Source organism: Drosophila melanogaster, chromosome 2R, assembly GCF_000001215.4.
Source record: "Drosophila melanogaster chromosome 2R".
Taxonomy (NCBI): domain Eukaryota; kingdom Metazoa; phylum Arthropoda; class Insecta; order Diptera; family Drosophilidae; genus Drosophila; species Drosophila melanogaster.
In genome coordinates this window covers 15,677,057-15,702,554 of record NT_033778.4, presented here as the reverse complement: position 1 = coordinate 15,702,554, position 25,498 = coordinate 15,677,057, and the positions used below count along the sequence as shown (strand labels likewise).

Here is a 25,498-nt window from a genome sequence, read left to right as displayed (position 1 = left end):
TACATGCACCCGAAATTCAATTAAACAATTGTAAAGTAATATATTTAATGGTAACTCACAACTAGTCGTTTCACATACTTTCGAAACCATTTAAAACTTAAGTACGTGCATGAAATGAAACTTTAAATTCACCCTCATGCATCCATGGAATCTAAAGGTATAACATTATGGCACATAAGTTGCTTTTCGTTTTCTATTTGGCTTAATGGCATAGAAACATTAGGGATGAAATTTCAGACTATAATATTCCCCAACCTGCGGGCCCCGAAACTCCCGCCAGTCCGTTGGCTTCATTATATTGAAACTTTGACGTCGTTATTTTGCATAATTTACAGCTCGCTTGAATGCAGCAGCCAAGTATATTTCTATAACTACGCCGGTGATGGGCGGAAAATGCGGGGGGAAACTGCGCGTGTCGGTTGTCAACGCTACCTTGGCACATGCGAAACGTGAACTTCGAGACATCGAGTTAATGATTCGCACTTGTTCGCCCCCGCCACGCCTCCTTTTTCGACGTTTATGAGGCAGTAATGAAGTTGATTTATTACATTACACGACTTCTCGGGATCTTCGATTTCTTCTTCAGCTCAACGCACAGAGCATTGAACTCTGCATAGAAAATAGATACGAAAATAGACGCATTGTGACTGCAGAAGTAGCCGGCTGAACTCAAACATCTGTTCCGCTAGTTCCGCCGGATCGAACCATTTCCTAGATGGCTATAAATAGATAATGTAACGCCCTAACTCCAATCTCAGACACGCGTCTGCGATCGTCAGCCGCGACTGAGGGCTAAATTTAGAATGTGGAGAAGTAGGGCCCGCCAGCCACCCAAAAACATTAGTGTGGAGCTCCAACTTCAGTTTCCTTAGGAGCGCCATGGAGTGCAGAGCTGTTCCCATTCTACCCACCTATTCTCAAGCCTGGTTCGTAGTGCACAGTTTTGGATTAGCAAATCTACTAGTTAGTTTTTATTCAACAGTGGTACTCCTATGCCCCGGAAAACGTCCCTCTGCCGTACACTCTTTGATTATGGTCCTCTAAACGATCCGGTGATCATACTCATAACACTGGCCGTCGTAGTTGGATCCTTTTGCCTGCTCAGCGGATTCATTTTACTGTGCGTTGTCTCAAAAGCCTGGCAGGATGAGACTTCCGAGGCCATTCTCCTAATGGGTGAGTAACAGTGCTATTGAATTGATTGTTCCTATGATGAACTTTGGGTTTATAGCGATTGGCTTCTTCATCACGGCTTTGTCCTGCGTATCGTGGAAATTGACGCGAGCTCAACGAATTTCCCAGTTAGTGGATGCCCTCAGCGTAGATAACCAAACCATTTAGCTTGAAAGTATCTAACGTAAGACATATGAAAACTACGAGCTTGCAATTAGTTGCAATATACCTGATAAACTCTAAAACGTTCAACATTAGGGGCTGTCCGAAGTAAGATTGGTCTTAAGTTGTTTTTCCTATTCGCTTATGTTAAAGTACATGAATTATCTTATCAATGTCACCTATTTAATAATCTTGTTTGCTTTATAATAATATAATAATAATAATATTTAATATTAATATTAAAATATTAACCGAGACTCCCTGGTTTCGGACTAACTTAATACATAAGTGGGCTAATCAACGTGCCACCGCACGCAAAGGATAACCTCTCATTCGGTTTTGAAAGATTCAATTGCAGCAAGGCCATCCAAAGTCGAGATCCCATTTGAATCTCGCTCCCTCCAGTTATCTTCTGATCCCCGAATTCTCCGCACGAACTCTCACTGGCAATCAGCACGAATTCCTCACAGCAAATGAATTTCTTTGAAAGATTGGAATATCAGCATATGTCGCTTTGTTAAATGACCACTCACTTTAGAATTTGAAAAACAAGGGGCATTCCTCTTTATTTCCAAGTCCTTGGCGGTCAGCTGGTCCTTTGGCTTCGAAACTATTTTCGCGATGCACTAACATTCTCTGTAGTGTAAGCATTTGCCTGGCTTCTGATCGTAGGTGGTGCAGTATGTTTGATCTTGGGGAGGGAAACATTACTACAGGTCACCCCTCATCTGCTGGCACTTACAGGGCTTCTCTGTTTGGTTTCCAAAGGGAACTGCTTGTCCGGATTGTTGACCAAGTTTAAGGCATATGACCAGGAGCAGCAATTGCAAAACCGTCATTGCGCCACCAAGCTCTGATATGAACTGAATGCAGAAGACAGTCAAACTTCAGAGGAATCTCTGTGGATTATCTGATTACAGGTAGCTTGATTGCATATTGCAGTGATTAAATTTACAGAGAAACAAATAATGCTGCAGTGCAGGATAGAGAACATTAAATATTTATTTTAAATATAAAAAAGGGTGAAGAATGAATGCGTTGATACCATTTCTGTTAATATCTTTGTTTTCGGCTAACATAATTGTATCTTAAAGCTGAATTTTTACTGAATTAAGAGAAGATTTGCTCATCAGTCATATTACTAGCATAAAGAGGTTTTCGGTTAGATACACATCTAAAGAGTAAACCATATTGCGAATTGTAGGTAACAAGAATTTGATCCTCACTCCATCCTGCTCTTAAGGACATGACCTACCCCTGGGCATCTGGAGGCGCAAAGAAAATGCAGCTGCTTGCGCCCCTACCTGAGATCAAATAGTCCTTGATCCTCAGTCCGAAACGAGAACTCATCGAGAGATGCCACACTTGCAGAACATCGAGCGGGATTTTCCCCTTAACTGGACCTTGAATCCCATTCGGATCTCTAGTAGTCTCGCCGCAAATACTCTTTCCTTATATCGAAAGATCTCGCAAAACATGTGGCGCAGTTGTATTCAATTTTGCCATAGTCCCAAGTTCCAGCAATATGTTAGGTAAGTTTGGATACAATGATATTAGATATACATATAAAAAAATGTCCCTCCCTATATCGATTCTTCCAGATTCCTCGAGTCCAGTCTCTGTCAGTTTTAAAGAGCAATGATCCAAGAAAATGCGTCGTCGCCTCGTCTTCAAAACAGATTGCTTTTGATTTGCAATCTTGGCACGTTGACGATGCCAAAATTTGTTAGTTGAATTCATTATAGCGATACGCAGAGAGTCAGTCAACGATCTCGTTCCGAGAGGGGGGTTTCGCTTTGTTGTTTCAGAGTTCTGAAATACAACAATTTGTGGCATTGTAAAGTGCTCGTAACGCGATTGGGTTTGGGGCATTTCCAAGTCGGCGGCTGGGAAACTACCCTTGCCGCAGCAATTCCACCATCCAACCTTCAGTAGGGGGAAAACACCTCGCTTGGAGCTGCAATAAATTCCGGTCGCTATCAAGACGAGCGTTCAGTAACGTTTCAAAGCCAGACGCGCTAAGATTGCTAATTCCAAAGCTTCGACCAGTCGACGAGCATCAGAACATGGAGCACATTCGATTTGTTGACAAAGTCTTTAGAGCCCTGATCGCCGGCACCCTGCTGCTCCTGATGACCGCCATTTACCGGGAGGACAACAACTCCGGATCCCACTACATCCATCCAAGACACGCCATGCAGTAGCTCCATCGTGGTCTACTAAGATCGATTCAACCTAGTCCGATGCAATCGAATCTCTCGAAAGTGCGGCACAAAAACCGGTTGTGTATATTGCCGGCTCGACGACATATCGCCATATCAACTAACTGCACAAATAATGTTATGTTATATGTTAATAATGTTAATGTTAAGAAACATGTGTAATTATCTATAGCTCATCCCATCGTAACTAATCTAACTTATGTGCTATAATGTTAATACTTAGAAATTAGTTTTAGTGTGAAAATATAATATAAAATGCAATGTATATGAACACAACCATTTTGCTCAACTTGCAGATAACATGGGATCGGGAGGGCTCTGAAATATCGATTAGCAAGAGCTATTCGCACTCTTTGCAAAACAGGTTGCAATTTCATGCGATCCGAACTTGTTTATAGAAAACATTTTTAATGGGCCAATTTCAAACGACTTTAGCACGAATTTCTTTCTTTATCCGTGGCATACTCTAGAAGCTGACCTTAGCTAATATAAGCAATCACGTTTTGCTTATTGGAACAAGTGTTTTGAGCAAATTAAATTTCCGTGCAAAAGAGCTACAAGTGATATGAAGAACATTGGTACATACGACTAAGTTTTGCGGTATTTCAGTATTTTAAAATTGTTTTAATAAATAAATAAAAAATTACTAGAAAATGTATTATCAAAACTAAAAAATGTTTAATTATTTAAACATTACACAATGCATTTAAACAATTTTTCAATCTACATACATATCCTCCTAATTTTACATCACCAACGCTTAGCATGGTTTTCAACCAACAATGTAAGATCGAATCTTTTCTACATGAAATGTAACAAATATATGCGAAACTTGGCTAAAATAAAAAGTCTTGAAACTCAGATGGATTTGTTATATGTATAACAAGAAAATCATAATCAGTCAATTGAGATTAAGCCAATAATATTGTAATTTTTTTAAAAGGAAAACAAGATTTGTTGAGTTTCTTTGCTTAGAAACATAGAAATGTTAAATGCGACATAGTCTTTATTGTTCAACATTAAACTTTTTAATTTATTATATTAAACAAGGACTAGCAATGAAAGCTTACTATTGATATTATATTATTTCGGGTAGTAAAATACTGGAATTTTATCGACCCATTTCTTTAATGAACGGTTCATATCCGTCGAGGGTCCGTATTGCCGTACCACCCGTTTTATCCAGTCAGCGTAGCTCAATAGATCCATGAGAATGCCAGAGTTCTGGCACTGGCCCTTCACCCTGCTGGCGATGCCCAGTTGCACATAGCGGTCTGAGCCATTGTGCCACATTTTGCGGATCTGCGGAGCCCCGGAGTCGGTGCTGCAGAGTTGACTCAAGGTGTTGCCGGCGCAGATCTGTTCGAACGTCATATTCCAGCCATAGATTTCGGAGCACGTCTCTTTGGGTTGGCGGTCGATGTTCATGGTCCGAAGAACTTTGCTCGTTGCGTTAGCGGCAGTTTCACGCCAAACGGTGGTCGTAAACCAGGTGAGCTGGTCTATCGGCTCCTGGAAACGGTTGCTTGCGAAAATGCAAATCGGACGTATGTGATCTGCATATGTGAAATGCATCGATATTATAAAAATGTCGTACTCATATCCTAACTAGACACACTTAAGTACTCCACCCTCCTTCCGAGTCGCAGCATGCCGATGTCGTTGGTTTGGTCATTCGCATTATAATACCTATGCCTGAAGCCCATATCCACATTGTACTCCTGGAAGGGTTCCTGGCACAGGTGGTTGTCACAGTCCACCTTAGTCTTCGTGTTGTACTCTCCCAGGCGAACGGTTCTTTAAGAAAATAGTTTAATTAGATTCACACTGAGTATAATCGTAATATATAAATATGTTTTTAATGATTAATTACATTAGCAAGTCGTCCGGAACACAGTGAGCTGCCGTTAAGACGAACACTGAAACAGAGTTGCATTAGATCTGCACGACAAGTATATCATATGCAAACATACAGTGATTAATTAGAGTGCCAGAGCAATGGAATCCTTTTGGAGTTTCCAAATAGGCCATCCATGGATTCTGCGCCAACTTTGCATTTACACTTCGTTCAGAAATGTTATGCGGAATCCCGCAATCCTCTTCCAGGAGCATTTGAAATCCTTGCACGCGACGCCACAGACAGCAAATTACTGCGATTCCAATGATGAAGTTGCTCATTGCTTGGAGGTTCTTTCTGATATACTGAATTCTCGAACAGCCTCTGCAGGTTTTATTCGCTTCACAAAGTGGACCCCTTATCGCTGGTGCCGTTCTGGGAATTGCCTACAATGTCGGCAAAAGATGAGCAAAAGAACTTGAAAATATAATTCCCCATTTTATTTTTGCTTATACTACATCTTGATCTGTACTCATCTATCATTTAATTGTATGTTTTTTTATTAACAAATTGATAAAAAAAAAATATATATATCAAATGTAACTTGCATGCCCAATATAAATAATCAATGTATGTGTAATTTATTAGTTTTAGTATCTGTGTTTATTTTGAAGTATTTTATTCACCGTCCATACCAATCCACTACCTTTTTGATCCATCTGCCATATCGAACCACGTCCGTGAGAATGCTAACTTTGCTGCAATTTTCATACGTGAAGCTGGCGATGCCCATCTGGACGAAGCGTTTCATGCCGAAAATCAATACGTATCGACCTTGCGGACCACCGGAATCACCTCTACAAAGGTTACCATCATCATTTCCGGCACAGATCTGTCCGCTAAGAAAGTTTTGTTTAAAGATTCTGGCGCAATCATTTCTTGGTCGGCGGTAGAGATTCAGTTCCATGAGAACGCGGGATGACTTGGTATTCAAATCGGTAGACGTGAGACCCCAGCCAGTGGCCTTGAACCAGGTGATCTGATCCACCACCAACTGCATACGTCTATGGTGGAAAATGCAGATGGGTTGGATATGATCTGCAATCGAAAGATACATTATAAATGGAAAATCTTTCTATATCAACGTCCACTCAACCCACATGTGTACTCAACCCTCCTCTCCAGCCTTAGCATTCCGATGTCATTGGAGAAGTCCTTGGGATCGTATAACCTATGCTTGAAGAGCATATCCACATTGTACTCCTGGGTGGCTTCCAAGCACCTGTTGTTCTCACAGTCTATATCGTTGTCTCTGTTGTTTTCGCCCAAGCGAGCAATTCTTAAATAAACAAGTAAAGAATTTAAAATCATTTTTGATTACCATCATCACACTTACAATTCCACATCGTCTTCAATGCAATGAGCCGACGTCAATACAAACCCTGAAAGTGGTATATATTTTAATCAAAGAAAAAGAAAATTGAATCATGAAATTATTCGTAAATTATGAAATTTTTCTAATTAAAAACAAAATTAAAAAAAAAAAACGAACATTGATTAATAAGCGATCCGGCGCATAAAAAATAGGTGGGCGTGTGCAGAAAGGCCATCCACGGATATCTTCCCAATCGCGCGGGAGTGCCATTTATGATTTTGTAGGATAACCGAGGCACTACACCGCAATTCTCCTCCAAAAAGACTGACGAAGACCCATGAACTCCAAGGACGAATAGAGCCAAATAAGCGATAATAGTCTTCATTTCCAGACAAGGCATGCTTACCAACTGAAATAACTAAAACCGGTCCGCATTTTTAAGAACACTCAATCTTATCGCTGACTTTATTCCGAAAAATGTTTTTATTGTTTATTAATAAGCGGGAATTGTATTTCGCCAGCAGCAGTATAAGTCATTATGTACACATTTTTTAGAATTCAATTTAGTATAGTTTTAGTATACATTTTATTGTAGCATGAAAAAATCATAGGAAGTTTCTGTTCCGTAAATACGCTTTCCCGAACTCAGAAGTTTTTCTTAATATAATCATTTACAATATAGCTCTCATTTGTTGAATAATGATTGAACAGTGACACCACATCCTGGATCCACCAGTAGAATTTCAACACATCGGTATAACCCTGTGACTCCTCGCAATCCATATCGTTCACAGTCGCGATGCCGAACTGAATATGCCGATATTTGTTCATATATCTAGAATTCTGGATCAGTGCCGAGCCGGTGAGGCCGTCGCATGACCTCAAATTGCCCTGGTGGCCAGCACAAAACTGGGTGTACAAGTCAAGGTTAGTGCACATCTTCGGCTTACTCTGGATGACAATGGGTCGTAACTCCTTGGTTAAGGACACATTGCTGTCTTCCATCCAGGCATTTCCGATGAATCGCATAGTCGATAGCTGCTGATTCTGCGGGTTGAGGACAATGCAAACCGGCATAATGTAGTCTGGGAAAACAAAAAAATTCGGTTAGGAAATATTTGTATATTGTATACAGCCTTAAATAAGCAAATACACACCTGTAATTTGCACTCTTTTGGTTAATTTCAGTAGACCGATGTTATTGGCTAGCGATTCATTGTTGAAAAGCCGATACATCAGAAAATAGTGCACCAAATGATCTTCTGGCAATTCATTGGGATATCTGCCAAACTCTCCCAAACGAACTTTACTGCGAGCACAAGAATAAGTTGACTTTAGCGAAATATAAAATTATATTAAATAACTTACACGGCGTTTGGTCGAATACAGCTCGCTGCAGTCAGTATGAAAACTGAAAACAAATGCATTGTTATTTACATAAATATTAAATATGGTATGTTCCATGTAGTGAATACCATCAGTTATCAGCGTTCCGGCACAAAAGATACTACCATCCGTGTGCAGTAGAGCTGTCCAGGGACCCAAAGATGTTGAAAACTCTTCTCGCATAAGACCGCATTGCTCGTAAAGATAATTTGCCGATACAGAATCGGAATATATAACAAGCATATAACTGGCGAGCAACGATATAGTTAATGTGGCGTTCATTCCGATCGAATCAGCGCATTCATACTGAAATTTAATGAAATCTTTTCGTATTGAGCGCATTTTTAGTTTCTCTTCAGGCCTTATCAGCGATTTGAAACGACGGCTTATGAGGTGATTCACTGGAAGGCACAACAACATTTTACTGCGAATGATGGCAATCGCATGGTAGAACTTTGCGAGGCTTTGTGAGCTTACCGAATTTATACAATTAAATTGTAGTATACAACATATTTATTTTCAAAAATCATGTTTGCTGAATAAATTCCAAACAAGTAAACATTAAATCACCGATAAGGAGTTTGTCGAATAAATGCGTTCTTTATTCATTAGATCTGTAGTATATATAACTATGCACAGCATTTAATTTCAATTAATTAGCATTGCCCTTCTAATCCAATTAATGTAATTTGGCACATATGTATAAACTCCGGGGCTTTGACAATCCGTTGGACCATAGCTCACGATGCCCAGCTGCAGGTAGCGTTTAACTCCATCGAAATCGACCCTGGTCACCAGAGGTCCGCCGGAGTCGCCGGCACAGGTATCCCGTTCTTCATGGCCGGCGCAAATCTGGTTTCCGTTCATATACGCATGAAAACTCCGGCTGCAGTATGCGGCGTCGTATGCCCTAAGTTCCGCGGTCTGCAGCAAATGGGGAAACCCATTTTTTTTGGTCTCTCCCCAGCCGAAGGTCTGATATGTAGCCACACTGGGCGCACTAGCGGGATTTAGGAGTATGCAAATGGGCTGGATATGAACTGGGTAATGGAATCATGTTAAGACAAAAGAGGTAGCTATAGTCGAGCTACTTGACTATCGTATACCCGTTACTCGGAGAAAACTTTAAAATCGTTGGCAAAAATGTCGATAGAAATTGGCAAAAAAAAATTGATGAGTTTCCTGTGGACGTGGAAACGTTCTGCTTTCTAGCTTTTATAGTTCCTGAGATCTCGACGTTTATACGGACGGACAAACGGATGGCCATGAAAAGATCACCCCGATTAGTGATCCTTTCTTCTCAACCCTTCTACCATACTTTCTACAAATGTGGAATACTTTTTTACCCTACGAGTAACGGGTATCTTTATTCAGGAACAACTTACCATTGAAATTAATACTCCTGTTCAATTTCAGCAGCGCTATGTCGTTGACGTGGTTGGCAGCGTTATAAAATCGATGGGTTATTGCCTTCATGATGCCATACTCCTCAGAACGGGGAGAGCAATTCGATCCCTGGCAGTCGGGATCCGTTCTTATATTGTGTTCGCCCAGTCGCAATCTTCTAAATCGCAAAATCAAAATCTTGAGTAAATAATATTGTGTAAAAGACGGAAACTTACAGATTGGGAAAAACACAGTGGGCGGCAGTAAGTATGTATCCTTAAAAACGTTAAATTAGCCAATCAGATATATTATATGTACGTTCATTTATAACTAATTAACTAACTTGAGTTTAGGATCGATCCTCCACAATGCGTTAATGAATTGTTGGTCACATAGACCATGAACGGTGCAGATCTAATCACAGCTTCCTTTCCGTTCACGACCCTCATGGCCGTTTGGGATTCATAGGTAACCCCGCACAGCGGGTTCAGGAACTGTGCGTCCACAATCCTCTGCTGGCGGATCAGGCAGATGGCGATGACAAACCAAGCTGGAGATGTCTTCATTTAGTGTGACTGTTCTATGCCTACTGAACTGAATGCAACTGACGTTGATGGTTAAGTAAACTCAATGCAGTTCTTATCAGCTCATTAATGGGAATCAATCATCATCATTCCAAGAAATCTACGTATGTACATAAGTATCTCTTAAAGTCTAATGCCATTATGAGTAAACAAATGTCATGGGATAAAAAAAAGGATACCGCAACCAAAGCAAGAAAACTTAACCAACTTTTTACTAGATATCTTTTACTTTTAACAGTTTTAGAATAGTTTAATTAATATCCATTCGACTGCATAACGTATCGGATCCATCTAATGTAATTCGGAACATACGTATACACTCCGGGACTTTGGCACTTGTCGTCGCCAAAGCTCACGATCCCCAACTGCAAGTAGCGCCAAACTCCGTCGTAGTTCACCTTGGTGACCAGAGGTCCACCTGAGTCACCGGAGCAGGTGTCCGATCCCTGAAATCCGACGCAAAGCTGATTAATTGTGATTGGCATGGACAGCACCGAGCGGCAGTGGCGGTTGTCATAGCGGGTGAGAACCGTCGTCTGCAACACATTGGCGGAATGATTGGTTTCGGTTTGGCCCCATCCGAAAGCCTGGAATTCGTGCACATTGGGCGCTGCCGCCGGATTGAGAATCAGGCAAATCGGTTGTATGTGCACTGCGAATAGAGATGGTTCTATTTAAATATCATTGAGCCATACGTGCATATCCCTACACACCATTAAAGCGAATGTTCCTGCTGAGCTTGAGCAGAGCAATATCATTGGCCAGGAAGCGATCGAAGCGCTTGTACTTCGTGGCCAAAACGATGTCAAATTCTTCGGCAGGGGGAGAACAAGATCCACCCTGGCAGTCGGGATTTCTGGTAATATCGTGTTCCCCCAGTCGCACCTTTCTAGATCGGATGAAACAAACCTTGTCAATTTGATGTCTCAGTACAAATGGGGCATACTTACAGATACGGCCTCATACAGTGAGCTGCAGTTAGAATATATCCTGCAATTGAATGAATCTTAACTTAGGTAGTCATTAGATAGCTGCAAGATACGAACTACTGGAGATGATCGTTCCGCCGCAGTGGATCTCGGAGCTGTAGTACAAATAGGCCATAAATGGAGCCGATTTCAGCATAGCTTCCTTGCCGCGAACTATTCTCGTGGCCACATTGGACTCATAGGATACTCCGCAGGACGGAATCAGGAAGTTGGCGGCCACTTGCTCCTGGAGAACCAGGCAGACGCACATGCAGATGTAAATGGAAGTCGATGCGAGAGAAATGCTCATTTTGCGAGACGGTATCTTGGTTACTGAACCCACAACAACTGGTGTTAATCATTAAATTGGAATAAAGCTGAATTAATCAGTTGCAATTCCGTGAAATTAATCGCGTTACTCAATCCACAGCAAATAATTTTTTCAATCAATTTTTAAAATTATATATTTTTCATTTAAAAAGACAACAGCATTGAAAATCAATCAACTATTGTCTATTTTACAATTAGGTGTAATTATAAATTTAAGATTAAATGTTTGGCATTATGGGTGCGGGCACATGGGTGTTCTGCTGCACCACGGTTGCGATCCAATCGGCGTAGCTGTACACATCCGTATAGACACCGATTCCGGAGCACTCCCTGCTGCCGTAGCTGACGACTCCGAATTGCACGGGACGCATTTTGTCCATGTGGCGCACAGTCTGGAAGAGCGGACCGCCGGAGTCTCCGTTGCACGTATCGGATCCAAGGCGTCCGGCGCAAATTTGGTTCTGCTGCACTAACCTGCCAAGAGCTTGCATGCACTGGGATGAATTATAGCGCTGGAGCTGGGTGATCTGCAGAACACCTCGTGTCCTGTGTGTTCTAGTCTCGCCCCAACCGGTGGCAACAAACCATTCTATGCTATCGACTAATTCCCTCTTGGAGGTACCCAAAATGATGCAAATGGGCGAGATGTGAGCTGCAAAACGATACTGAGTATTTTGGTACGACTCCAATCAATCACACCTTTGAAAGTCACAAATTTGGCCAAGCGAAGGAGCGCGATGTCGTTCAGGTTTTTGATCTCAGAGAACTTTCCATGCCGGAAGGCCATGTCCACATCGTGCTCCTCAGCCCTTGGGATGCAGATCTTGCTGTTGCAGTCCTCTGTCGCAGTATCATCGTACTCACCGAGTCGCACCTTTCTGCTCAAACAAAATCAATTGGAAATAGCTTGTATTGCATTTTATATGTTAATAATTCTAAATTAAAATAGAGATGACCATACTTACACCGCACTTCCTTCGTTAACACAATGCGCTGCTGTTAGGACAAACCCTGTTGAAGGAATCTATGGTCATCGTTCCAATATTCGACTACCCGCACATACTTACGCTGGGTAATGAGAGTTCCTCCGCAGATTAATTTGACGGAGGAATGGATGTAGGCCATCCACGGATTTGAGTTTATGATCGCATCTCTGCCACCAATTATTTTAAAAGCGATAGTATTTGCAGTTAGCCCGCACCTCGGTTCCAAGTACTCTCCATTGCCCAGAGAACAGAGGACTCCAATTGCCAGAGCTGTGATCGCTGCAATAGCGCCCCACATCTGTACGATCTGTCAGCAAACTGCCCGAGCTGACAGTCGATCGTTTTTATAAGTACATTTAATTGTTAAGAGCCTTATCTCTAAAATTCAAAATTATTTGTAGAGGCAACACATAGTCGGTATACACTGAAATCGTAATAACTTTATGAGTAAACCCCTTTTTCTTTTTAAATTCAAGGTCTAGAACACATTTAGCTATCTCTCAGCGTTTTACAAGAATTAGATTTGATTTAAATGTACATGTGCAATTATTTGAATATAAGTGGTTATACCCGTTACTTGGAAATTTAGAGGGTATGGTAGATTCGATGGAATTTACATTCGTAATGAATGAAACAGGTTGAAAGAAGCGTTTCTTTATTCTTGTTCACTCAGGATATGAGAGCGAGAAACTCAACTATAGCGTTCTCTTTTCTCAAATATTTAAAAGTGACCAAATAGAATCTTGGGAAAAAACACATGATAAGAAAAACACATGCTATTTTTAGTTTCTACACATTAAAAATTATAAATCCCGTGTCCAGTGACTCGACTATCAGATACCCGTTAAAATAAATATTCACTTTTTCAAAAATGATTCACTTCTGCGTTGATTGATTGTATAACCTGGTTTTTTTTTATCACATTAATGAGTGAGTGGTGAGTAGTTTCTCAATAGAAGAGGTCGCAATACAGGTATTTTTTGGGGGCGCGTTACCCTTTGCGGAAGAGGGTGGCTGTCAGTTGGCCAAAAAACGGGGTCAAACACCCGACCAGGAGCCATGGCAACGTGGCCAGGACACGGGCTTCAGTGCGGGTGTGGTTTTGACTTTGTTTACAAGCAGCCCAGGTAAAAAGTGTCCGGATTCGTATAGCAAAGCTGCCACAATGAGCACGCGAAATGTGATGATAACGGACCTGGATCAGCCAGATCCGAACCAGCAGCAGCATCATCAAAATCCCAAAAAGAACCGAAAGGTTCTCCAAACTCTGTCGGGCAATTTTAATCGTCGGTCACGAAGCGTGGAGGTGGAAGTAAAGCGACAGGATAACTTGGGTGTTGTCCACAAAGATCGCAAAAAGGATCGTTCGTTTAACTCGCTGGTAAGCTCATCGGATTGGTCCACATATCCCCAAATAACCATCCTGAAACAGTTGCAAGCCAAGGACCAGCAGTTGGAGCAGCTTGTGCAGCGATTAGCCACCCTGCATCGATACAACGACCAATTCGCCAAGGAGAATGACCAACTACGCAAGGACAGCGGCCAGCTGGAGCGGCGTCTTACGGAGGCGGAGCAGCAGGTTGCCAATTGCAGCCGCTGTCAACAGCTCGGCCAACGACTGGACACCGTTCTTGCACAGAATAGAACATTAGCCGGCGACGTGGACATGCTGAAGACGCTCGTCTTCAGGCTGAACGTGCAAATTGAGAGTTACCAGGATCAACGGCGTCTCGGTGAGGGTGCACCCACTTGTGGAGGATCAACGAAAGTCAGCTCGTCATCTGCTCCGTATCCGCCACTGCCCACTCACACGTTGGGACCACTCCTGCAGGCATACGATGAATCTCTAAGGGATAAGGACGCTCTTTTGGCTCAATATAACACAGAGTTCGAGCACTTCACTGGGGAACTAAAGCGAGCCCTGGAGGAGAACACAAAGCTGGTAAGCGGCGAATAATCAACCGTCCAAATTTAAATTCACACCACCTAAATGTAATGCCCAACAGCTGCAGTCCCAGGAGCAACTGCGTCGTGACCTCGGCGGCTGGCGAGAGGAGCGAGTGTGTCTGCAGGCCCAACTAGGAGTATGCCGCTCCAAAGCGGAGGCGCAAACTCGCAAGACGGACTTGGCCAAGGAGAAGCTGGTGGAAGTGATGCACTGCTACGAACAGCGCATGCAGACGCTGATCCTGGACATGGATCACCTGCAGGCGGCCTACGCGCGAACTAAATCCGAACTAGCCGCGCTTAAAAGTGCCTCATCGGCGGCGCCCGCTGCGGTTGCTCCTCCAGTTCCCGCCGAATCCGAGGCACTGCATCAGTGCAAAGCCCTGCTTGAGCAATTGCGGCAGGAGCATGCGAGAGAGCGAACTTGCCTCCAGGAACAGCTGCAAGCCACCACCGCACGGGCAGCTTCACTGGTCCGCAGCACGGAAAAAGCCAAGCACAGCAGAGATCGGCTTAAGGCTCGTCTGAGAATGGCGCTGCAGTGGGCCCAAAAGCTGGAGGCAGGGCAGGCTGAGGTGCGCGATACCTACGAGGCGGTACGCCGCCTGGAAGTACTTGTCCAGCACAAGGAGTCACAATTGCGCGGATTGCATGCCCGGAATGCAGAAGAAATGGACAAGTTGCGTCATAAGTTACAGCAGAAGGAGGAAACGATATGTGCGCTGCTTAGAGGCAAAATGGAGCGCAGACCGGCGGTGGATTAACGCGTAGAACATAGTTTTTAACAATTAAAAATATATAATTTCAATACAAAATACATTAATAACTTAGCGTAGAAAGCTTTTAAAGCACAGCAGTCCGGAATCAGCCGGACTCCACCTGTTCGGAGAGCGTCCTGTCCGCAGGCGCTCCCGATCCGGAGCCGGAGCCCGCGCACACCACACAGGCCTTGGGCACAGTCTGCTCTATGTACATGGTAATCCTTTCCCGTACCTCGGGAACCACGGAGCACATTACCTGCTCATATCGCTGGGATCCCAGCTGTGCCTGCAACGACTGCAGCTGCCACTTGAGATACTCGGTAAGGGGGATCTTGTAAACGGGATCTTTGAGCACCAACTGCCTGTGGCGGTCGTCGTGATAGGTCTTGGCCGGGTAGCCCTTGGTGTGAAATTCCTCGCTGACACCGCCGCCACTGCCCAGCTGCTGCTGCAGATCGTCCAGCTCGTGTTCGTCATGAATGACCAATGAATCATAGAAGCGAGGCGTGGCCTGTGACGCACCCTCCTCGGTGGCGGCGTACTGCTTGTCCATCACTTCGCCCAACGTTTCGTCCACCAGCTGCAGGATATGTGGCAGGCGAGCAAGCAGCAGCTCATTGCTTCCAAAGATCGAGGCGAAGGCCAGGCAGAAGAGCTTTCTCTTCTCTGCGTGCGTGTCGGGAACCATTGGGAACATCTCGATCCAAACGTCCAGGATGCGGGCCAAAGCGTCCGCTTGTGGCAATTGCTGTACCACCGACATGAAAACAGACTGGTCAATGAGCAGGGTGCGGGCCACGATGGTCAGATACCATCCCATTGTCATGGGATACTCCTGCTTAAGGCACACCTGCTGGAAGACAAAGGGCAGTGCTGGGCGCACCAGCCGCAGTCCCAACGCCGCGTCCGTTTTCAGGCATGTCTCGATGATCCGCAGCATGGCAATTATTCCCTCCACACGTATGTCCTCGAAAGAGCGCACGCAGTAGGCCACGAAACCCTCACCGTAACGACTCAGATAGGCCTGAGCGTCCAGCAGTATATAGGCATGAATCAGCTGCAGCACGGTGCGCAGGTTCTCCGATGACATCTCGATAATAGGCAGAAGGTGGTCGCACAGACCAAGTAGTTCGGGTGTCAGTGCAGTCGAGTTCCCAATCACCGCCAGCCAGAGCATGATACCATCTTCGATGAGGTAGACGTGCGAGGGTTGCTGTGCGAAAAAAAGTTAGGTATTGTTACTCATTGCGGTTTCATAAAATGCTATATTTTAGCTTAGTTACAGATAAGATTGTTGTGAAAGAATGAATGCTAAACCATTAAAAATAATCAGTACAGCCAGTGTTGACCTCAAGATGAAATCGCTGTGGATTGCTAGTTTCGCCTTTCTGGTTTGTCTAACACCAAAACTAAGAGCCCAGTTTATTGATCCCAATTGCGGAACTACCATCAATCTTCCGCCCACGAATAGAATCGTTGGAGGTAGAACTGCAGATATAGGATCTAATCCGTGGTTGGCCTACTTGCACAAAAACTCGTCTTTAGTTTGTACAGGCACATTGATCACAAAAAGTTTGTACCTTCGGAAATTTGTGATTTACGAATTGTATTTTTAACAATGATTTTCCTAGGGTTTGTACTCACCGCAGCGCACTGCCTGCACAGCTTCCATTTGTTGTTAGTATAAAGTATAAGCTCGTATTTGATTTTTAAACTAAATTAATTCTAAAACACAGAACGGTTCGCCTTGGGGAATACGACACATCGACACGCATCGATTGTACATCTGAGTTCTGTATTCCGACGTATGAGGAGTACAGCGTAGAGAACGCCTACATCCATACATTCTTCGGTGGAAGACAAGACAGTCGCAACGACATTGGATTGCTTAAACTAAATGGAACCGTCGTTTACAAATGTTAGATGCCATCATATGTATCAATTTAGTTTATCCCCAATTTTATATTGCTCTACGGATGAACGGATCTACTAAGCGGTGTGCATTACAGTTACTTTACTATTATTCTCATTTGCAGTGTTCATTCGACCAATTTGTCTGTTCCGGGATCCAGGCCAAGTACCTTATAGTTCCACCTACGAGGCCGCTGGATGGGGTAAGATTGATCTAATCAACACCGCCACAGTTCTGCAAACAGTGAACCTGATCAGGCTTGACCAAAGCGACTGTGAGCGATCCCTGCGCACTTCGCTTTCATACGGTCAGTTCTGCGCTGGACAATGGCGGGCGGACACCTGTAGCGGTGACTCAGGCGGTCCGCTGTCGAGGAAAATGTCAAATGGCCGCATAACCCGCACCGTTCAGCTAGGTATTGTCAGCTATGGTCACTACTTGTGTCGAGGGCCAGGAGTCTACACATACGTTCCAAGTTTTACTAACTGGATACTCAGTATTACCCGCTGGACTCAAAACTGACTCAACTATGTAAAAATTCTTATTGTAAATAAATAAAAAAAAATGTATAGCATATGGAATTAAACATAAAAAATCACTCACCTGAAGATCCGTGCTCAGCTCGATCACGCTGTAGAGGAAGGGCTTCATGGGCTCTGGGACATCCCGTATCGTTCGAACCAGCTGCTCTAGGGTGCCAATGATGGCGCAGCGCAGAAGGTCGTGTTCCTCGCTCTCGCGCCACAGGAGGGGTAAATACGCAATGAACTGCAATGCCTGCGGCTCGATGTACTCGCTCATCTTCTCCACAAGTAGCGTCATCGTGCCCAGCACCACGATCTTGGTGTCGCACTCGCCGGCCTCATGGAGCAGCAAAAAGAGGGCCTCGAAGAGGGATGGAAAATACGGGTGGAACGCTTCCGGCATAAACTCAAAATCGTCGATCAACAGATTCAACGTCCTGGCAGCGGCCAACCTGGTGGGCATGTCCTCCTGCGGCCGGAGAAGATGCAGGCATGCTTCGTAAGCCAGCGGTCTCAGTTCTCTGGGCAACTGGACGCCAACCCAATGGCCTACCAGCCAGATGATGCGACGCCGTAGGATCCGAAAGTTCAGAGCTTCCACGCGCAGCTCCGCAAGCAATTGGGATGTCAGCCATGCGCCAAAGTCCAGCTTGTTAAAGAAATGAAAGGCTGCCTGGCCTACGGCATTGTAGATAGCGTCTTTCAGTAGAATGGCCTTCAGGTCAGATTCCGGGGTCAGCTGCAATTGCTGGGCACGCCTTACGAAACGGAGCACCTCCGGAATCATCACTTGCGAATGCTGAGTAAAACATGTGAAATAAAGGGTCTCCACGCTTGGCCTTAAGGCGTACTTCCAAGCATCACCACCGCCGTCGTCCTGGTCATAGCCCTCTGGATCCTGCTGCCACTCCTCCAGCTCCTGTTGAGTGAGCAGAAAATAGTGCGTCACGATCTTCTCACAGATGTAGGTCACTCGCTCCGCTGTGAAGAACTTGGCTTGGCTTTGAGCAGCGCTGGCTAACAGCTCATCCTCTATGTGAGCACCACCTTCGGGCGGAGCACTGATGCTATCGTTGCCGCTCAGCATGATACCTTTCAGCATGTTCAGCGCCTGTATGGCAAAGTTTTTAAAGTTAATGCGATCGCCGGCGTCGAAAATGAGGGCGGTGCCCTCGTGGAACACATAGTGGAAGCTGAACTCCAGGGCCACAGGAACGAACCTCGCAAAGGACACAGAATGCCGCTCCATCAGTTCATTGAGGGTCTTCATCATCTTAATCACAAAGCGCTCCAATTCGGTGAGTATCGTGGCAGTGCCTGGTGTGGCCGATCCCACTTTCAGTTCATAGCGCAGTTCGAGGCACTGTCGCAACCGCTGGAAAAGCTGCTCCACAAAGTTCATGTGATCCGTGGACTTGTACGGCTTGGCACAGCCGTAGACCACCAGCTTGCGCAGGGTTCTCATCACCACATACGCCCGTTGAAGGGCATTGAGGGCCATGGCCTCGTCCTTTCGCACGAGCTGCAAAAAGCGCGTCGTAAGTGGTGCCCAAATGTCCCACGCCAGATATCCAAATATCTGTAAGCCCAGCTCCTGGAAGGCACGCTGCTCGGCCATCAGACGCCGTGAGGCCAGGGCCTTGAGGACATAGTGTAGGACAATAAGAATTCGCTGCTGCAGGGCCGAATCCCCATCCGTACCGCAGGACTGCAGCTGCTTCATGAGTGTCGGCAGCAGATCCGGCCAAAATCGCGGGTAATCCGTGCGTGCCAGGCGACCCAGGAGCACGGCTACCTGCAGGGCTACCTGGGGCACTTCCTCTGCGTCGTAGTGACGCAGAAGTACTTCCCGGATCTGCTGCTTTTGCTCCGCGGGCAGTTCCTGCCGCGAATTGGGCCGCCAATAGCGCTCCACGCCATTCTTTAGGTAGACAGCCGCCATCCAGCGCACCTTCACCTCGGAGTCCTCCGTACTGGACACCACGTCGCCGCCGCCACCTCGTCGCATGCTCAGACGGGCAATCGTGGGAAAGAAGCCCGGCTGCTGCTCCCACTCGCGCAGCTGCGCCTCCGCCTTCTGGACAATCTCATGGCTCGGATTTGTGGCCGCCTGCAGTGTCTGGGCTACCAGCTGCTCCACCGACGCTCCAGCACCCGCTGCGGCTGCTCCAGATACTGCTCCCGTTGCCATTTCCATCACACGACGCCTCCTCTTGCGACGCTTGCGAGGACGAAAATTATTGGCAAATTTCTGCGGCGCGTGCTGCTTCTTGCTTGAATTTCAGTGTGACCGACCGCAAATGCTGGAAAATACTAAAACAGCAAATTTTAATATAAATAATTTTGCAAAAAATTTCAAATTTAAATTATTGTTTGTTAAGTTTTTGTTGAAATGGAATTTTAAAAGAAATTACAATACATTTAATAACAACTATTACTAAAATAGTATTTCTGAATATATAAGTAATTTTGCAAGCATTTAAACTTCTCGTTAAGTGGGCTTACAGTATATGAAATTTTTGATATTATTATTACTATTAACTTTATTAAATCAAATGGTTTTCATATCGCAGAACTTAAAACTTTTCAAAGAATTCTCTACGCCTTAACCATTTCCCCGATCCAGTCCAAGTATTCGAGAACATTGGTGTAGACATTTGAAGCGAAAGGCTCTAACCTGCCAAAGCTCGCCAGTCCGACCAGGCTGAATGCCCTCCTGTTTCCGTGGGTTAGAGGGTTTACCAAGGGACTGCCAATGCCCACGCGCAGGAGATGAGGAGAAGGGCTTTCCATGCACAACTGTTGCTCTCCGATGTCTTGGTGATCCTCCCGGTAGCACTTACTGGCATTTGTTCGCCGCACCACCACGTTAGTCGGCGTGCCCCAGCCAACGGCTATGAGATTCAGGGCGGGATCAGCAGCACGCCTTTGGAACTTCTGCTGCTCCGCTTTGTTGCTTAGCGAGGGCAGGCAGATCGGTCGAATCGATTCTAGCCGCATAAAATGAACACATTATGATTATGAAGCTAATCCGTATGGCCTTTGGAAGACACTCACCCGTGTACTGCACTTCCTCGCCCAGTTTAAGCAGAGCTATGTCGTTTTGGGCCAGGCTAACGAATTTGGGATGCTTGTGAACAGATGCGACAGCGTAGGTATGCACATCGCCTTGTCCCAGTTGAACCTTTCTAGATGTATGTACATACAATTGCACTCAGATTACTCAACTTTCTCCTCCCAAGGGATCAAAGTACTTACAATGCCGTACTTTCGGAAATCAACTGCGCCGTTGTCACCACGAAAGCTACAAGAAGAACACATTAGTAATCTTTTCGAATGAGGAAAGAAAAGATGACAACTTTTCGAAATAAGTGCGCCGTTTGAGATTATAAAGGAATCCTTGTAGACCTCAGCCAACCACTCGAAGGACCTGATCGCATCGGGACCACTTCTATCCCAGCTGTTCAACGTGTCGTTGCCCAGACACCCAGCATCGAGTAGGTCTATATAGGGTAGCACCACCTCAATGTCCGCATCCAGAACAATGCGCTCGATAAAGTCGATATGGCCCATTACATCGGTGTACATACCGAAACCTCTGCAATCTTCGGTGCCAGTGCTGACGATTCCCAACTGCGTTGCTCGCTTGATGCCATCGAACAACATATGTATGTACAAGGGTCCACCGGAGTCCCTTTTGCAGGTATCTCTGCCTACCGCGGTGCCGGCACAGAACATTGGGTAATCAAAAGTGTACCAAAATGCTGCCTCGCACATTTTCCTATCTATTCTGTAGATCTTGACCATTTGAAGATTGTTACTCATCTTCCCATTGCCCGTTACGCCCCAGCCGATTGCTGTGAACTCCTGGATGAGATCCGTTTGCGGCTTGAGTTGGTCGTTCAGTAAAATACATAACGGTTTGATTTGTGGCTTGTAAACGATACTTTTTTGCAACCTAAGAAGCGCTATGTCATTGCGATAGTTTTGTATCGCGAAGGAATCGTGGATGTAGACCCTCTCCACGTTGTATATCTCGTGGGGATGATTGTGTTCACCCGTCGCCAGTAGATGGTACACACCCAAGGTAACTGTGCTGCAAATCACATATAATTATTCAATTATATTATATTATTTATTAATTTAAGGTGCTTACAGCTGAGTGTACTTTACAATGCATTCCTCATCGGTGCACATACAATGAGCGGCCGTCAAGACGAATTTGTTAGTAATTACCGATCCTCCGCAGATAAATTCGTCATTGGTTTTTATGAGGGCCATCCACGGATTCTTCAGTTCCCCCGCATCCACTCCACCTACAATCTTCGGTATTAATTGCATCGGAACTCCACAATCCTCGTCCAAAAGGCGGGCCGATCCTCGTCCCGCCGTCAGCATCCAAGCGAATAAAACAACCCAAGCTCTGCACATTTCCAGTGAAAACCTTCAAACACACTGAAAGTGAGCTGCTGTGCGTCGTGAATTTGAAGAAAAGCTTATCAGCTATGAGAATGCTGTTTCTATTAATATTTTTACTCTTATCAGAAAGAGCGGGATTTTACCAAAATGTTTTTAGCGCTAAATAACTTGACCTTTTTGAACAACTGAAAAATTAAGAATTTTAGATCCAAATTTTCAGAAAAATGGATATTTTTCTTAAAACCAGAATATAATTTATGGCAAGCTACTTCTTAATTCCTGGAATTTAAAACACATTTAAAACTAATACGCTCGATTAGCAATAAAAAAAACATTAAAGCTCTTAACAGTATTTTCATTTATTTAAAAATCACAAATAACACTGTGCCTTACGGTCACACCATCAGAAGATACCGTTACGCTACGGTACTAAAATACCTACTAAGAATACCAATGCGGTGCTGTTAGGCGCCTTCCAGTGCTGTAGACCGCAACTGTGTCATGTGATAGAGACCAGCTGACCCGTACATTTTCCAGAGTTAGGTTTTAATTTCGCTGTCCACATCGCTCGTAAGAAAAAATTAGAAAAAACCAATCGAAATGGCTCTGCACTCGGCAATCAAGGGAAAACTGATCAGCGTTATCGGCGACGAGGACACCTGTGTGGGCTTTCTGCTCGGCGGAGTGGGCGAGATCAACAAGAATCGCCATCCCAACTTTATGGTGGTCGACAAAAATACGGCCGTCAGCGAACTGGAGGACTGTTTCAAGCGTTTCCTTAAGCGGGACGATATCGACATCATTCTAATCAACCAGAACTGCGCCGAGCTTATTCGTCATGTGATCGATGCCCATACGTCGCCCGTGCCCGCTGTTTTGGAGATTCCCTCCAAGGACCATCCGTACGACGCCAGCAAGGACTCCATTCTGCGTCGCGCCCGCGGCATGTTCAATCCGGAGGATCTGGTGCGCTAATTCCTCGAATTCTGCTCGAGGACACTGTTTCGTATTGCTGCAACCGCCAGAGAATTGCTTTACACCCTGTAAACAACTATCCATAGATTCAGTGCTTCGCCTTTGTTCTTATCGTGTATTTAAAGACATTTATTAAATGGTTTTCGTTGTATAAATAGATTAAAATCAAATTGTTCCAAATCAAATACTGGAAGTCTGATATCTGGAGGTTTTCCATTGAAAGGTCTTTCCAGCTATGTCAAGTAACAGTCTTCCAGCAAAGATACAGTGCGCATTCGATAGGTCAAAAATATATTAAGCCACTAAATTGGTGTTCATCCTTACAACTCTCATTTGCAGATTTGTAAGAAATCTAATTTTTGGCAATGGCATTGGTTATTTATTTATCAATTTGTTGCCAGAATAATTTTTTTTACCAGTAGATAAGAAACTTGATTAACAGTATGCCCCGCATAAATGTGGTATCTAGAATTTTCATTAAAATAAATTAGCTATTAAATTTTGAAATTAGATTAGCTGTGTTAAATGTTCCATACATTTTCAATGAGTTTGGTGTTGCTGATTTTAAGGCTAAAGGAATATCTTGTATAAATTTACCAGATAACAAGTTCAGCGTGCTGTTAAGTCTGTTATCAGCTATTCCAAGGGCTGTTAGCGCAATCAGCTGTTGTAGAGCGGAGTATTTTCTAGCTGGCAACGTAAACATAAAATATATCTTTCTGAGAACCTGGCCACAAGTTGATCGATCGTCATTAGTCATCTTACCGCTGCACGCACACCATGCTAAAGGCCGTTATCCTGATCGGCGGTCCCCAGAAGGGCACCCGCTTTCGCCCCCTTTCGCTTGACACGCCCAAGCCGCTCTTTCCATTGGCCGGTCGTCCTCTAATCGCCCATCATATTGAGGCCTGCGCCCAGCTGCCCGATATACGCGAGATCCTGATCATCGGCTATTATCCGCAGACCCAAATGGAGGGATTCGTGGGCGACATGCAGGCCCTGTACAGCAGCAGCAACATCAACATCAGGTGGGAAGAGGGGCTTTGGAAGAACTTGAATCTTAAGTTCCAAGTTGACCTACCCTTTATCATAGGTACCTTCAGGAGTTCACTGCCTTGGGCACTGCAGGCGGAATGTACCATTTCCGGGATCAGATTAGAGCTGGTAACCCCCGAGCCTTCTTCGTATTGAACGGAGATGTTTGCGCTGATTTTCCGCTGCAAGAACTGTGCGACTTTCACGAGAAGCGCCCGGCGAGTGCTCTGGTTACTATCATGTCCACGGAGGCGACACGTCAGCAATCCTTGCACTACGGCTGTCTGGTTTTCGATCGGAGTAGCGGAGCCGTTTCGCATTATGTAGAAAAGCCTAGCTCCTATGTGTCCACATTTATCAACTGTGGGGTGTATGTCTGTTCCATGGATATATTCACGGTGTTGGCACAGATTTTTCATTCGAGAGGTCAGGAGTACAGCTGCCAGGCATTTTGCAATGGAAACGGAAATGGAAATGGACGAGAGCAGGGGCACATCAAGTGGGAACAGGAGGTGCTTACGCCCCTGGCTGGAACCGATAAACTCTTTGCCATGCCAGTGCCTAACTGGTGGTCCCAACTGAAGACTGCTGGGTCGGCAATCTACGCAAATCGTCATTATCTTGGCCTGTACAAGAAAACGCATCCCGAGAGATTGGCCAATGTGGGGATCAAGCGCGGAGAAGGGGACGGCAGCTTGATCTGCACAGTGCATCCGGACGTCTATGTGCATCCCAGTGCCACTGTCCATCACAGCGCAGTGGTTGGTCTAGATCAAACTTATTTTTTAGAGTGCTTCTAACAAAAAGGTCCTGTTCCAGCTGGGACCCAATGTGGCGATTGGACCTGGAGTGACAATTGGACCAGGTGTGCGCATTCGCGAATCGATTGTTTTGGAGCAGGCACAGATCCTGGACCATACGCTCGTGCTGCACTCTATTGTGGGCAGGGGCTCCACCATTGGAGCTTGGGCTCGAGTCGAGGGCACACCTAGTGATCCCGATCCCAACAAACCCTTTGCCAAAATGGAGAACCCACCGCTTTTCAACAACGAGGGCAAGCTAAACCCCTCGATAACCATACTGGGTAGGTGTTTTGAATTGAGTGATGACATTCTTGAATCCTAATTTTCAATTTCAGGCTGTTTCGTGCAGGTGCCCGCCGAGAAAATCCTGCTGAACAGCATTGTACTGCCGCACAAGGAGCTCAGTCGCAGCTTCAAAAACGAGATCATCTTGTGAGAATGATTTTATTTTTTATCTTCGCTCTGTGTCCCTATCAGTATGTCATTTTATATGTTTATATTGTGCTATATTCTGAAAAACTCCCTATTAAATGTGTCTTATCCTCTGCAGCCAATTTTACTACGTCTTTGACCCGGTAAGGTAAACTACTCGGCACTCGTGCTTTTATGATTGAAAGATGGATATGTGATAGTTGGGAAACAATTTTTTTTCGAATACCTTTACGTATTAAACTTTTTACGGCGGTATTACTTTCTTATAAATGTGGTCGAGG

The 25,498-nt window shown here is 44.8% G+C and overlaps 15 protein-coding genes and 2 non-coding genes across 24 annotated transcripts, besides 1 other annotated feature; 9 read left to right on the top strand and 8 right to left on the bottom strand.

The window, feature by feature from the left end:
- Nucleotides 1–858: 858 nt before the first annotated feature.
- CG30080 (uncharacterized protein) lies at nucleotides 859–3,829 on the top strand. 2 transcript variants are annotated; one of them, NM_001202018.2, is made up of 5 exons: nucleotides 859–926; nucleotides 983–1,176; nucleotides 1,232–1,443; nucleotides 2,540–2,867; nucleotides 2,937–3,829. In NM_001202018.2, the coding sequence occupies exons 1-3, from the start codon at nucleotides 880–882 to the stop codon at nucleotides 1,339–1,341; spliced, it is 351 nt and encodes a 116-aa protein (NP_001188947.1). In that variant the 5' UTR covers nucleotides 859–879; the 3' UTR covers nucleotides 1,342–1,443; nucleotides 2,540–2,867; nucleotides 2,937–3,829. The 2 variants fall into 2 exon arrangements, with proteins under 2 accessions (NP_001188947.1, NP_725491.1); NM_166115.4 differs by having other exon boundaries at nucleotides 1,232–2,867.
- CG42662 (uncharacterized protein) lies at nucleotides 859–3,829 on the top strand. Of its 4 annotated transcripts, NM_001202016.2 has the most exons (5): nucleotides 859–926; nucleotides 983–1,176; nucleotides 1,232–1,443; nucleotides 2,540–2,867; nucleotides 2,937–3,829. In NM_001202016.2, the coding sequence occupies exon 5, from the start codon at nucleotides 3,402–3,404 to the stop codon at nucleotides 3,537–3,539; it is 138 nt and encodes a 45-aa protein (NP_001188945.1). In that variant the 5' UTR covers nucleotides 859–926; nucleotides 983–1,176; nucleotides 1,232–1,443; nucleotides 2,540–2,867; nucleotides 2,937–3,401; the 3' UTR covers nucleotides 3,540–3,829. The 4 variants fall into 4 exon arrangements, with proteins under 4 accessions (NP_001188945.1, NP_001188944.1, NP_001188943.1 ...); NM_001202015.2 differs by having other exon boundaries at nucleotides 1,232–2,867; NM_001202014.2 differs by lacking the exons at nucleotides 859–926; nucleotides 983–1,176; nucleotides 1,232–1,443 and having other exon boundaries at nucleotides 2,661–2,867.
- On the top strand, nucleotides 859–3,829 carry CG46433 (uncharacterized protein). 3 transcript variants are annotated; one of them, NM_001382148.1, is made up of 5 exons: nucleotides 859–926; nucleotides 983–1,176; nucleotides 1,232–1,443; nucleotides 2,540–2,867; nucleotides 2,937–3,829. In NM_001382148.1, exons 4-5 carry the CDS (start codon nucleotides 2,692–2,694, stop codon nucleotides 2,965–2,967), a joined length of 207 nt encoding a protein of 68 aa, NP_001369091.1. In that variant the 5' UTR covers nucleotides 859–926; nucleotides 983–1,176; nucleotides 1,232–1,443; nucleotides 2,540–2,691; the 3' UTR covers nucleotides 2,968–3,829. The 3 variants fall into 3 exon arrangements, with proteins under 3 accessions (NP_001369091.1, NP_001369092.1, NP_001369090.1); NM_001382149.1 differs by having other exon boundaries at nucleotides 1,232–2,867; NM_001382147.1 differs by lacking the exons at nucleotides 859–926; nucleotides 983–1,176; nucleotides 1,232–1,443 and having other exon boundaries at nucleotides 2,661–2,867.
- Nucleotides 3,830–4,544: 715 nt separating this feature from the next.
- CG33462 (uncharacterized protein) lies at nucleotides 4,545–5,761 on the bottom strand. Its single transcript, NM_206122.4, has 4 exons — nucleotides 5,531–5,761; nucleotides 5,431–5,476; nucleotides 5,176–5,354; nucleotides 4,545–5,113 (listed from the first exon to the last, which is right to left on the bottom strand). The coding sequence occupies exons 1-4, from the start codon at nucleotides 5,733–5,735 to the stop codon at nucleotides 4,641–4,643; spliced, it is 903 nt and encodes a 300-aa protein (NP_995844.2). The 5' UTR covers nucleotides 5,736–5,761; the 3' UTR covers nucleotides 4,545–4,640.
- A 315-nt stretch (nucleotides 5,762–6,076) lies between these two features.
- Nucleotides 6,077–7,169, bottom strand: CG33461 (uncharacterized protein; the record flags this gene model as incomplete). Its single annotated transcript, NM_206121.3, has 4 exons — nucleotides 6,077–6,492; nucleotides 6,555–6,733; nucleotides 6,791–6,836; nucleotides 6,947–7,169. The coding sequence occupies 4 exons, from the start codon at nucleotides 7,167–7,169 to the stop codon at nucleotides 6,077–6,079; spliced, it is 864 nt and encodes a 287-aa protein (NP_995843.3).
- A 153-nt stretch (nucleotides 7,170–7,322) lies between these two features.
- CG33460 (uncharacterized protein) lies at nucleotides 7,323–8,463 on the bottom strand. The gene is made up of 4 exons (NM_001038860.2): nucleotides 8,245–8,463; nucleotides 8,138–8,180; nucleotides 7,927–8,078; nucleotides 7,323–7,854 (listed from the first exon to the last, which is right to left on the bottom strand). The coding sequence occupies exons 1-4, from the start codon at nucleotides 8,435–8,437 to the stop codon at nucleotides 7,415–7,417; spliced, it is 828 nt and encodes a 275-aa protein (NP_001033949.1). The 5' UTR covers nucleotides 8,438–8,463; the 3' UTR covers nucleotides 7,323–7,414.
- Nucleotides 8,464–8,667: 204 nt separating this feature from the next.
- On the top strand, nucleotides 8,668–11,501 carry asRNA:CR44372 (antisense RNA:CR44372). 2 transcript variants are annotated; one of them, NR_124566.1, is made up of 2 exons: nucleotides 8,668–11,092; nucleotides 11,153–11,501. The 2 variants fall into 2 exon arrangements; NR_124567.1 differs by having other exon boundaries at nucleotides 8,668–11,501.
- Nucleotides 8,804–10,107, bottom strand: CG30087 (uncharacterized protein; the record flags this gene model as incomplete). The annotated part of the gene is made up of 4 exons (NM_166114.2): nucleotides 8,804–9,195; nucleotides 9,541–9,719; nucleotides 9,778–9,817; nucleotides 9,885–10,107. The coding sequence occupies 4 exons, from the start codon at nucleotides 10,105–10,107 to the stop codon at nucleotides 8,804–8,806; spliced, it is 834 nt and encodes a 277-aa protein (NP_725489.2).
- Nucleotides 9,221–9,449: a mobile genetic element.
- CG30088 (uncharacterized protein) lies at nucleotides 10,339–11,442 on the bottom strand. Its single transcript, NM_166113.6, has 4 exons — nucleotides 11,172–11,442; nucleotides 11,076–11,115; nucleotides 10,839–11,014; nucleotides 10,339–10,777 (listed from the first exon to the last, which is right to left on the bottom strand). The coding sequence occupies exons 1-4, from the start codon at nucleotides 11,401–11,403 to the stop codon at nucleotides 10,380–10,382; spliced, it is 846 nt and encodes a 281-aa protein (NP_725488.3). The 5' UTR covers nucleotides 11,404–11,442; the 3' UTR covers nucleotides 10,339–10,379.
- Nucleotides 11,502–11,540: 39 nt separating the features above from the next.
- Erasp (Endoplasmic reticulum stress-associated serine protease) lies at nucleotides 11,541–12,729 on the bottom strand. The gene is made up of 4 exons (NM_166112.2): nucleotides 12,491–12,729; nucleotides 12,389–12,434; nucleotides 12,123–12,301; nucleotides 11,541–12,075 (listed from the first exon to the last, which is right to left on the bottom strand). The coding sequence occupies exons 1-4, from the start codon at nucleotides 12,705–12,707 to the stop codon at nucleotides 11,642–11,644; spliced, it is 876 nt and encodes a 291-aa protein (NP_725487.1). The 5' UTR covers nucleotides 12,708–12,729; the 3' UTR covers nucleotides 11,541–11,641.
- An 840-nt stretch (nucleotides 12,730–13,569) lies between these two features.
- On the top strand, nucleotides 13,570–15,167 carry Cep89 (Centrosomal protein 89kDa). Its single transcript, NM_137209.4, has 3 exons — nucleotides 13,570–13,790; nucleotides 13,842–14,351; nucleotides 14,416–15,167. The coding sequence occupies exons 1-3, from the start codon at nucleotides 13,575–13,577 to the stop codon at nucleotides 15,118–15,120; spliced, it is 1,431 nt and encodes a 476-aa protein (NP_611053.1). The 5' UTR covers nucleotides 13,570–13,574; the 3' UTR covers nucleotides 15,121–15,167.
- On the bottom strand, nucleotides 15,140–19,836 carry Impbeta11 (Importin beta11). Its single transcript, NM_176177.2, has 2 exons — nucleotides 17,633–19,836; nucleotides 15,140–16,330 (listed from the first exon to the last, which is right to left on the bottom strand). The coding sequence occupies exons 1-2, from the start codon at nucleotides 19,748–19,750 to the stop codon at nucleotides 15,221–15,223; spliced, it is 3,228 nt and encodes a 1,075-aa protein (NP_788357.1). The 5' UTR covers nucleotides 19,751–19,836; the 3' UTR covers nucleotides 15,140–15,220.
- On the top strand, nucleotides 16,473–17,551 carry CG30082 (uncharacterized protein; the record flags this gene model as incomplete). Its single annotated transcript, NM_001202013.1, has 4 exons — nucleotides 16,473–16,689; nucleotides 16,749–16,794; nucleotides 16,854–17,035; nucleotides 17,154–17,551. The coding sequence occupies 4 exons, from the start codon at nucleotides 16,473–16,475 to the stop codon at nucleotides 17,549–17,551; spliced, it is 843 nt and encodes a 280-aa protein (NP_001188942.1).
- asRNA:CR43429 (antisense RNA:CR43429) lies at nucleotides 17,622–19,986 on the top strand. The gene is made up of 2 exons (NR_048118.1): nucleotides 17,622–17,781; nucleotides 17,846–19,986.
- Nucleotides 19,987–20,077: 91 nt separating this feature from the next.
- On the bottom strand, nucleotides 20,078–22,010 carry CG30091 (uncharacterized protein). The gene is made up of 5 exons (NM_166110.3): nucleotides 21,710–22,010; nucleotides 20,913–21,649; nucleotides 20,812–20,857; nucleotides 20,611–20,741; nucleotides 20,078–20,543 (listed from the first exon to the last, which is right to left on the bottom strand). The coding sequence occupies exons 1-5, from the start codon at nucleotides 21,982–21,984 to the stop codon at nucleotides 20,152–20,154; spliced, it is 1,581 nt and encodes a 526-aa protein (NP_725484.1). The 5' UTR covers nucleotides 21,985–22,010; the 3' UTR covers nucleotides 20,078–20,151.
- Nucleotides 22,011–22,470: 460 nt separating this feature from the next.
- Nucleotides 22,471–23,129, top strand: Vha14-1 (Vacuolar H[+] ATPase 14kD subunit 1). The gene has a single exon (NM_057621.5). It carries the CDS (start codon nucleotides 22,573–22,575, stop codon nucleotides 22,945–22,947), a length of 375 nt encoding a protein of 124 aa, NP_476969.1. The 5' UTR covers nucleotides 22,471–22,572; the 3' UTR covers nucleotides 22,948–23,129.
- Nucleotides 23,130–23,598: 469 nt separating this feature from the next.
- Gmppa (GDP-mannose pyrophosphorylase A) lies at nucleotides 23,599–25,337 on the top strand. The gene is made up of 4 exons (NM_137207.4): nucleotides 23,599–23,975; nucleotides 24,041–24,743; nucleotides 24,802–25,066; nucleotides 25,121–25,337. Exons 1-4 carry the CDS (start codon nucleotides 23,728–23,730, stop codon nucleotides 25,219–25,221), a joined length of 1,317 nt encoding a protein of 438 aa, NP_611051.2. The 5' UTR covers nucleotides 23,599–23,727; the 3' UTR covers nucleotides 25,222–25,337.
- Nucleotides 25,338–25,498: the final 161 nt, after the last annotated feature.